Below are 10,639 nucleotides of genomic sequence, written 5' to 3'. Positions count from 1 at the left end.
TAGTGATAGGAAGCGGTAATGAAGTAGAAGATGAGTAGACCCGAAAATAAAATTTGAAAACTACTTTCTTTGTTCCTTTAACAAGTAATTAAGAGTACATTACTCTCTGGGGGAGGGATAGCATTTGGAGATATACCTAATGCTAAATGACGAGTTAATGGGTGCAGCACACCAACATGGCACATGTATACATATGTAACAAACCTGCACATTGTGCACATGTACCCTAAAACTTAAAGTATAATAATAATAAAATAAAATAACTTAAAAAAAGAGTACATTACTCTCATCTCAAAACAAAACAACACACAAGCAAACACTCTCACTTCCTCCTGCAGGTTTTTTCTGTTGTCTTCACAACTTGCCTTCACAGCCGAGTTTCTATAAACTTTCTCCTGCCTGCCTTCCCCTCTTTGATACACATCATTCTAGCTTTTGCCCTCACCACGCCAGCCTACACGCAGGACAAGCTCCCTGCATGTAGCACCCGTCAGGCACTTTCCAATTCTTATCTTGCTGGACTTTTACTCCCAGCACCAGACAGAGCTGATCACTTCAGAGCTCTTTCTTCACCTCTTCTTACCTCCAACTTATCCCTTACATACCCGTGTTCCTGGGCTTTTTCCCCCTATCTATTTCAGCTCCTTCCACCACTAGCTGTGCACTAATGACTCCCAGATTTCTATCATCTCAGCCATCGCTCCTGACTCTGCAAGTGTTTACCCAACTGCCTCCTAGACATCCTCACTTACTTGTCCCAGGCGCAGCTCAAACTCCACAGGCACCAAACGGAAATGATCCAGCTGTGTGACCTTGGGCACATTAATTAACTCACTCCCTGAATTATAAAATGAGGGCATTACTGATGGACACCTCACCCAGAAGCCTGTTACGGAGAGTACAGAATAGCATGTCAGCAGACGTTGGCACATGGTAAGCGACAAGTGTTAACCATCATTCTGTCTTCCCTCAAACCCACGCCTTCTTCCCCATAAATCCCCTATGTTGACTCATAAACCCACCACCCATGTCATTCATCAAGTCAGGCTGTGGGCATCCTCCTTGACACCCCCTTTATTAACCTCACAGTTACTCTGCCTCAGCCCTTCCACTCCACTTCCTAAACATCTGTTCTTCCTTCTCCATCGCCACCACCTTCAGCCCTCATTTTCCCAGGGGGCTGGGGTCATTCTTTCCCTGTCCCCTCTTACTACTTTGCACCATCCTTCTGAGAGCACACTGCATCCATCACTCCACTTTCCCCTTTCAAGGGCTCCCCTCTGCCTTAGGGGGGCAAAATCCAAACTCTGGAAGAGCAAAGCCTCTTTATGGTCTCACTCTCCTCTCTCAGTCCACCTTGCTCCTCAGCTCCAGCTGGTCCTCCTTCGGGGGAGGTGATGGTGGCAGTCCTCATCAGGCTCTGCAGGCCTTTCCTCCCTCCAGATGTAGCTCAGGTGCCACTTCCTCTAGGAAGCTTTCCTGGACTTCCTGTCGGAGGCCCATCTTTCTTGTTTCCCAGGGCCTGTGCCCTAACACTAAGCATGCTTTGGTAAGTATCTGCTCAGTTGTCTATCCTCTCCACTAAACTGTGCTGTTTTCAGGCAAAACAATTATCGTTTATTTCCATGTCTCCAACACTAGGCAGACAGTAGGTACTCAAGGAAAGTGATCAACATAAAGAGTTTTGGCCAAAAATGAAACAACTTGGTTTGAGGAATCAGCGTGAAAGTTAGTGAATCCACTCCTCTCGTGGCACAAGGCTGCACAGGGGTTCCTTAAGGCCTGCGTGGATATCCAGTGCCTGAACGTCTTTCTCGGTGTTTTAGCTCGCGCAGAATTAACCTGCACAACTACAGCGGACACACAGCTGCACTGGCATTGGCAGAAGCTTTTTTTCTTTTCCCCAGCAGAGCGCACGAGGGCCTGCGAAGGCACGCCCAGAGAGCCGAGGTTAAATCCTGCGCCCTTTGTTCGCGGCAGCCGAGAGCCAGCGGCTCAGTGCCCGCCGCCCCCGCCGGATGCAGGGCCGGTTAGGGCCGAGCGTTTCGCAGAGACGCACCCCGGGAGCACCGCGTCGAGCGGAGCGCGCGTGCGCCAGGGCTTGCTCTGGGTCACCCTCGCAGCCCTGGGATCCCGCGCTCTGCAAGGCCGTCTCCCCGGCCCGCGGCCACGGCCGCCGCCGCCGCCGGCGGGAAAGCGCCCAGCGTCCCGGCGTCACGCGCCAGCAGCCCTGCACGCGGGGCGGTGCAGGGCGGCGCAGGGCGGGACGAGGCGGGGAGGGGGCGGGGCCAGCGCGACGGGGCGGGGCGAACGCCGGGCACAGGAAGCGCCGGGAGGCCTGAGCCGTCCCAGGGTGCCCCGCGCGGCGTGGACTCGGGCCGCTGCCGCCATCCCGCTGGAGAGAGGGAGAGAGAGGCCCGCCCGCTCGCCGGCCGGGCCAGTGTGAGCCAGTGCGTGAGGGCGCGGGGGACCGTGTCAGCGAGACGCAGAGCGCAGCCGCCACCACCAAACGGACATGTTGAAGACCAGCGCTGCCGCCGCCTCCTTTTCCTCATCCTGCGAACGGGACTGAGAGGGGGCCCGCCACCTCTCCGCCTCTGCCTCGGCCGCCCGCCTCGCCGCTTCGGCCGCAGCCTCTTCCTGCCCGGGCCTCGGACTCCGCCGCTCGTCGCCTCCCCCCGGCCACCAGGCCCGGCTGGTTTCCCGGCCCCGCTCCGCCGCGGCGCGAGGTCTATGTGACCGGCGGGCCCGGAGCAGCCGCCGCCGCAGCGCGAACATGGACGCCGTCAACGCCTTCAACCAGGAGGTAAGGGGTGTTTGGGGCAGGGGGGTGCCGGGCCTGCTGCGGGAGCCGGAGCTCGTTTCTCCCGCCGCCGGAGGTTTAAAGCTTTGGTCCGGGTGGGGACGCTTCCTGCCCCGGTTCCGGGGCGGCGGGGCCTGCGCGGAGCGGGGCCTGTGGCCCGGGAGAGGTCGCGGCGACCACGGGAACTGACCCCGCACCCCTCCCCCCACTGCCCACCCCCGGACCGCGACCTCGGGCTTCTCCCCTCGCCCCCTTGCGGCCTCCCATAGCCCAAGTCTGTGCCCGTTCCTCTAACTTGGCCCTTTTTCGGGTCTGGGCGCCCTCGCTCTCTGCTCCGCGAGCCCCGTTGTCGGGTTCGCAGTGCCGGGAGCCCGCAAAGGGCTAAGAAAGAAGCGCGGGCGGGCGTGTGGGGTTGGGGGCGGGGGAGCGGGAGCATCTGCCGGTCGTGGGGCTGGCGGAGAGGTGGCTTCAGCTCTCCTGTTGCTCAGGCCGCGGCGCGTCGACGGCTGGACTCTGATCCCGGGTCTGGGAGGAGTTGAAGAGGGTGTTCATCCCCCTTCTCCGGGATTCACGCACTTGGGAAATAGGGCTAATAAACGGAGAGGGGGTGGCTCGTTATAGTTTAAAGTCGTGAACATAACCCTCTTATAGGCTCTATGGCCCCAACGTGACGCCTAAAAAGTTGAATGGGAGAGAAGAGTATTCGCTCCGCCTTAGTCGGCTAGAAAGCTGGCGTTGTCCTCCAGTTCCCTACCCTCGCACCCCCTCCCGAGGTAGTTAATCCTCGGCTCCCTTCTACGAGGACATTTACATGTGAAAACCTCTCCAAACTGGGAACAAAGCTGCCTGCGGCCTTAAAGTTCTCTAGTTGTTTCTCTGATCATTCCAGGTGTTGCTTTTGGAGTGTAGAGTCCATACATCCTATTTGTCAGAATCGATTTGGGAGGAGGAGACTTGACCATTGATGATTTAAAATGCGGTTACAGAATGGGAACTATTGTCATGGGTTGAGTTGTATTGTCTTCCCTTTCCAAATACCAAAGATAAAGCAACATTGAAAAATCAAATGTTGTAGTTCGAGATGTGTGGATGTGGCCTTAAAAACGTGCTGCATCTCACAGATTTTGTAGGTTTACTTGTAACAATTATGGTGCAATAAGTTTCCTTTAGATTTGCAGTGCCATAATATATGGGACTTTCCAATTACACTGCAGTTGAGACAATTTGTTGCCATATAAATTATCCTAAAAATGATTTTCTTCAATTGATGGGTACATAAAATGCCCTAACTGCAGAAGTTGCAACTGGTATTGGACAGTGTCTTGTAAAAGTTCACTTGTGATGATTTTCAAAACAATAAAAATAATATGTCCTAGTTTTTGATCGCCAGAGAATTTGTGATAATGCTCCAAACATTTCAGGGTTGGAAGCTGATTGTTTTCTGAAGGTAGAATTCACTGGCATGTTGGCTCCTCGCTCCATGAGGGCAGGAAGTTTCAGTTCTTTTCCCCCGCTTCTCTACCAATCAAAACAGGTGCCTCGCAAATAATTGTTGAATGAGAATTTAAACAAATGGCACAACAATAGTTAAAATATTTCAAGTACATTTTTCTCCCAACAATGAATGTGTATTTTAAAAATTTATTTCAGAATCGGAAGAATGAATGTTTTTGATAAAAGAAGAGGATTTTTAGTTTATTCTTAAGATCAGAAGTATTCTGATTCAGGCATTATGGAAGTTGACATCAAGCACATTGTTAAGCAACGTATTTTCTATTAATCCTGAAAAGGTACAATCAGTAATTTTTACTTTGAAAAACCAAAGTTAGGAATGGTATTGATTCCTTGAAAAAGGGAAGTGATATTTGACCTTTTAAATGTGCAAAATGAGCATTTTCTTATCATTGTTCATTTTCCAGTTCATTTCAGTTCTATTCCTAGTCTTTATGAACTGCAAAGAATGCCAGCTCTCTTCTGCTAAATTAAAACTCCTCTAGAGAAATTAATCTGAGTTTAAAATTCATCTTACTGTGCCTACTTGATTTGTAGTGCTTCTCAACTATTTCTCCCCATTCATGAAATATTCTTGATTGGTTCCCCATATAATCTTGAATCTCTGAGATCTGATCTTCACTTAAACTTTTGAGTGCCTGCTCACCTGCACAGCCATGTCCTGAATACTGTAGAGCTACCAAGGATTTCAGTCACCTAAAAGTCTAATCCAATAGAGGACATAAGACTTAGACAAATAATTTTAATAGGAGGTAGAACAGCTTCCTTTGGGATCCTTCCATTGCAGTGTGGCATAGCCATTGGAGATAAGTGAAGGCTTGGGAAGAGGAGCAGGTATCAGTTTTAGGATTTCAGAAGATGTAGGAAGCAGTGATCCAAGGGCAGTAGTGCTGAAAAGTGAGTATTTTGATTCTGAAGGCTACTGGAAAGTAAGGATGGTAAAGTAGTTTGGGCCTGAGAAGTTTCATGTTTGCCTAATGTGTTTGAATTTCAGTTTTAGGCTGTGGGTAAACATTGAAGGTTTTAAGCAGTGGGATAATGTAATCAAAACTGTTTCGTTCGTAGTGTTATGTGTTGTAGGAGGCAGAGACTTGGTAGGAAAGATAAGTAAAACCTGAACTTGGCAAGTGTATAGTGGGAATGGAGAATAGGGAAAGGATGTGGGCCAAAGGAATCCATGGACCTTGGCATCTGATAGGTTTATAAGCACCTTTTGTCCCCACATCCTAAGGGCTGAGAGAGTGGTGATACCCTTATCACAAGTCATCAAAAGCCTACTTAGTAGAGAAGAAAATGTGTTTGATTTTTGAACAGGTTGAGTTAATTGTGGAACAATCATGTGGAAATTTTTGGCAAGTAGTTGGGCTTATAGGACTTAAACTTGGAAGCAACTAAGAGATAGAGGGAGACATCCAGGAGTTCAGATGGGAAAGAAGGGGGAAAATTGAAAGGGGGAGAAAAAGGAATTAATATAAGACCAATGGCATGTCAGGCATTAGATATGTACACATATCTAATTTAATATGTATTCCCACAACCCTGCATAGACGTCCAATTACAGATGAGGAAACTGATTTTCCAAGAAATTATAATAAAGAATAACTCCCCTAAGGGCATATTGCTAGTTAATGGCAGAACTAGGATTTGAATTGGGATCTCTCCAATTTAATTGCGTCCAAAGATAATATTTTGTATAGTATGAGGGGACTTGGCCACTGAAATGTTTGAGGATAACAGGATTTGAGGTTTAGGGTTGAATGGTGATGGGAGATAAGGAAATAAGAGGTAGCTAGTGTAAAGTAGTCTTTAGAAGTTTGGTTTTGAGGGATTAGAGGGAAACGTTGCTTAAGGATGAGGGAAGGAAGGGCAGTTAACAATGTACTAGGCACTGGTGATAGGCAGTACGTTTGTTTGTATTATATGTATATATATAAGGCTTTAGCTTTGGTTAGTAGTGTTGAATCCCTAGTCTTTTAGATGGGTGTAGAGGCTTTAGCATTTTCAAGGAAGGGGGTGTAGAATAGCATAGTTTACCAGCAAGAGGGGATGGCTAACTTGAAGCAAAATTATGGATAAGAGAAATGGGACAAATCAGAAGCAGTAGTAAAAGACGTCCATCTCTGATACAGAAGGAAAGGAAGATAAGAGAGGTTATTAAAGATACCCATTTAACAGAATATTTGGAGAATTTTTATGGCAAGACATGTATTAAGTGTTGTGAAAGATGAAAAGGGTAGTGAAAAAGAATCAGTTATCAATTATGGCTAATACTTAATGGTGTCTGTTGTATAGTTTATATACTTCTGAATGTGAAGAATTTGCTAAAGTTTGTGGAATAGAATAAAGAGTATGGAATTTTTTTTTTTTTTTTAAGGTGGAGACCCGCTCTGTCACCACGCTGGAGTGCAGTGGCGCAATCTCAGCTCACTGCAGCCTCCGTCTCCTGGGTTCAAGCGATTCTCCTGCCTCTCCTCCCGAGTAGCTGGGACTACAGGAGCACACCACCACGCCCAGCTAATTTTTGTATTTTTAGTAGAGACGGGGTTTCACCATGTTGGCCAGGATGGACTTGATCTCTTGACCTCGTGATCCACCCTCCTGGCCTCCCAAAGTGCTGGGATTACACGTGTGAGCCACTGCGCCCAGCCAGATTCTGTTTTTTAACCCATTGATTGTATTTTAGTCTTTAACCCATCTTGCCTAAATCCTGAAGAATTGTATCTTGCCCCTCCCACTTTTTTTGCATCATCTGCAGTTTTAAGACATTTGAAGTACAAAAATAGTCCAGGCACGGTGGCTTACGCCTGTAATTCCAGTACTTTGGGAGCCCAAGGCGGGTGAATCATGAGGTCAGGAGTTACAGACCAGCCTGGCTAACATGGTGAAACCCTGTCTCTACTAAAAATACAAAAAATTAGCTGGACCTGGTGGTAGGCGCCTGTAATCCCAGCTACTTGGGAGGCTGAAGTAGGAGAATTGTTTGAACCCTGGAGGCAGAGGTTGCAGTGAACCGAGATTGGGCCACTGCACTCCAGCTTGGGCAACAGTGTGAGAGTCCATCTTAAAAAAAAGAAAAAAAAGTACAAAAATAGTGCAGAGAAAATAAAACAGTTAAGAATATACAGTTGTTACTATTTTGTGTTTTTAATTTACAAATAAAATATAAAGTCTTCCTTACATCCTCACTCCAACCCCAACCCTCCTCCCACTTGCAGGAGAGGCAATCAAATAATTTAGTATTAATCTCTGTGGTCCATAAACAATATATAATATTCTCTGATACTGGAGTGTATTGGCAGCAGCACGGCTTTCTGCAGCTTTGACCTGCTTTTTTTTGTTTGCTCAAATATTAATACTGTCTATTAAGATTAGTTAATATTTTGCTGACAGGCTGCAATGAACTTTTCAAACATGTCTCCTGGTGCACATGTGTAGGAATTTCTGTAGGACAGCTGTTCTCAAACTTTTTGGTTTTAGACCCATTTATTTGTTTTTTGAGACAGGGTCTGGCTCTGTGGCCCAGACTAGAGGGCAGTGGCACGAGCTCCACCCATTGCAACCTCCGCCTCCTGGGCTCAAGCCATCCTCCTGTCTCAGCCTCCCAAGTAGCTGGGACCACAAACCTCTGCCACCATGCCTGGCTAATTTTTCAATTTTTTTCTGTAGACACGCGGTTTGGCTCTGTTGCCCAAGCTGGTCTCAAGCCTCTGAGCTCAAGTGATTAGCCCACCTTAGCCCCCTGAAAGTACTGGGATTGCAGGCGTGAACCACCATGCCTGGCTAGATCCTTTTAAATTCTTAAAGGTTAAGGGCCACCGCCAGGCGTGGTGGCTCACACCTGTAATCCCAGCACTTTGGGAGGCCGAGGCGAGCAGATGACAAAGTCAAGAGATCGAGACCATTCTGGCTAACACGGTGAAACCCCGTCTCTACTAAAAATACAAAAAATTAGCTGGGTGTGGTGGCGGGCCCCTGTAATCCCAGCTACTTGGGAGGCTGAGGCAGGAGAATGGTGTGAACCCGGGAGGCGGAGCTTGCAGTGAGCCGAGATCGTGCCACTGCACTCCAGCCTGGGCGACAGAGTGAGACTCTATCTCAAAAAAAAAAAAAAGTTAAGGGCCACAGAGAGCTTTTGTATCTATCTATTGGTTATTATATTTATTGATATTTACCATATTAGAAATTTAAACTGAGAAATACAAGTGTTTATTAATTTACTAAAAATAACATTAAACTTATTACAATATGTTAATATAAATAACATTTTTAATGAAAAGTAACGTTTCTAAAACAAAAAAATTAATAAGAGTGACATCATTTTGCATTTTTGCACATGTCATTTAAACTTTGGTTTAATAAAACCTGGATCCTCATTCCACTTTTTCCTTCAGTCTGTTGCAATAACACACATCAGGTAGCCTCTGGAATATACTGCTACATACTTCTGAGAAAACGAACAAAAAGGCAAGAACTATCTTAGTATTCATATGAAAACAGTTCTGACCTCAAACCACGGAAAGGGACTCAAAGACCTCTCAGAGGTCCTTGGATTACTCTTTGAGAACTGCAGTGCTGAGGTGGTATGCATATAATGCTACTTTGCAGTACAGAAAAAAAATGCGAGTACTTGTATATTCATGGTTATCTTTAAAATTGGACATAAATTAGGCTTTATGAATACTTAATGTACGAATTGACATTGGTACACTTATCCAGTTGGGCTGTCAATCATGTTATTCTGAAGGAAGAGTTGAGTTTTACATCTTAGTGGGAGCTTGGTACTCCCTTCTCTTCTCATGTAAATTGTTCTGTATGACTTGTTGATTACTAGGGATGATTGTCTTCTAGAATTTAGTTCATCTGATGGGGATGCCTTATTAAGTATTTTTTTTTTAACCTGTAGTGTTAATGTTTGGGGTTTGATCATTTCTGAGACGTTTATCTAAAGACATGTAGACAGAGGGTTCAAAGTTCTTTACTGTATGGAAAAGATGTAGAGGACCAGGTCGATTATTGGCAGTAAAATTGGAGATTTCCCTTGCAAAAGTTGACCATGTTGTGCTGTTATCCCAGGAGTTTTTGAATGTTGAAAGTTGGTTATACAGTGTTTTCTTTCTCTACTTTCTTGACCCAGGGAATTCTTAGTTTCTGACAAGGGTATTGGTCTGGCTTTATAGTGATTGCGATAAAGTGATTCTTCAGAGCTTTCTGTAGTGGGGTTTATCACTGATGTTCTTGTTGTAAGTATTTCCCTCCCTAGTCTATCATTTTGTCTAGTATTCTGTTTCAGAAAAAATTACATGAGCACATGAGGAATTGATTCAGAGAGCAATTAGAATAATGGAAAAGTTGGTTTCTAAACCTTGTGAAACAGAATTCAGGTTAAAACTGTACCTACTGAGAGATGACACAATTGGTAATGGTTTTTTTTTGTTTTTGTTTGTTTGTTTGTTTTCTTTACCACATACAAAGCCACTGTAAAAATTGTAGGTTGTTCTGTGTCATGGGGCACGAACAAATATAATTTACTTCAGAATTGGAAGTAACTTTTTTGTACATATCTGCGCACATTCAAATCTCATTTGAAATACACCTTGATAACATAGTAGGGAAAAAATGTTACGTAAGTAATGAACCTTTAGTGTTATTCATAACATTTGTTGAGACGATATGCCAAATCCTTTTTTAGCACACTTCAGAGCAACAGCATACAACTTTCATGATAAGCTGAAAACTACACTGTGTTGTCAGGTATATAGCAGAATAAGCAGCTTACCTATTAACAGTTCAAAATTTTGGTAACATTGGTATATTAATTAGTATTATGTTTCTGTTAAACCACAGAAAATATAGAGGTGGGTAATAGTTAAATTTGCGTTAGAGGAGGCCTCATCAGGATCTGTTGAGAGCTTAGGAGAGACATGTCTACATTTCTGTGTTAATATTAAGTGTAATTAATACTGTGCTGCTGTGATTTTGAGAACTACAAGAGATTTTACAAACAATATTATAATTTATTATACCCTGATCACCTTCATTCTGTTCAATATTTGCATCGTTTATTGATTACATTTCATTGCTGAGTAGTTTGAGTTTTTTATTGGTGCTTTTTAAGACGTAGATAAGTAAGTATACAGAAACCCGATATTCCAGTAAAGTGCACTGTACCAGATTAGTAGTAAATTCAGGAAGAAAACCAGTGTAACTCAGCAGTGGAGTTAAGAATTAGAAGCCCGGGTTTTTACTAGGGGGTAGAGGAGAACAGCAGGGCTCAGTGAAAGGTAGATGGCCATCCAGATACCTCTTGAAAGTTATAATTTATGT

General features: G+C 45.2%; 1 protein-coding gene across 14 annotated transcripts in view; it reads left to right on the top strand.

Annotated features, from left to right (window-relative positions):
* Window positions 1–2,290: 2,290 nt before the first annotated feature.
* Window positions 2,291–10,639, top strand: part of SCAF4 (SR-related CTD associated factor 4) — a 61,898-nt gene continuing 53,549 nt past the window's right edge. For 11 of the 14 annotated variants that reach the window (XM_063803689.1, XM_063803687.1, XM_054675306.2 and 8 more), the window contains exon 1: window positions 2,291–2,806. In XM_063803689.1, coding sequence (XP_063659759.1) covers window positions 2,777–2,806 — 30 coding nt within the window. In that variant the 5' untranslated portion in view covers window positions 2,291–2,776. The remainder of the gene's footprint in view (window positions 2,807–10,639) is intronic. The other 3 variants (XM_063803690.1, XM_003319042.7, XM_063803688.1) reach the window with 3 other exon arrangements.

Source organism: Pan troglodytes, chromosome 22 (assembly GCF_028858775.2).
Source record: "Pan troglodytes isolate AG18354 chromosome 22, NHGRI_mPanTro3-v2.0_pri, whole genome shotgun sequence".
Classification (NCBI taxonomy): domain Eukaryota; kingdom Metazoa; phylum Chordata; class Mammalia; order Primates; family Hominidae; genus Pan; species Pan troglodytes.
Note: the sequence above shows the minus strand (reverse complement) of the source record. Positions and strands in the feature narration are given on the sequence as shown.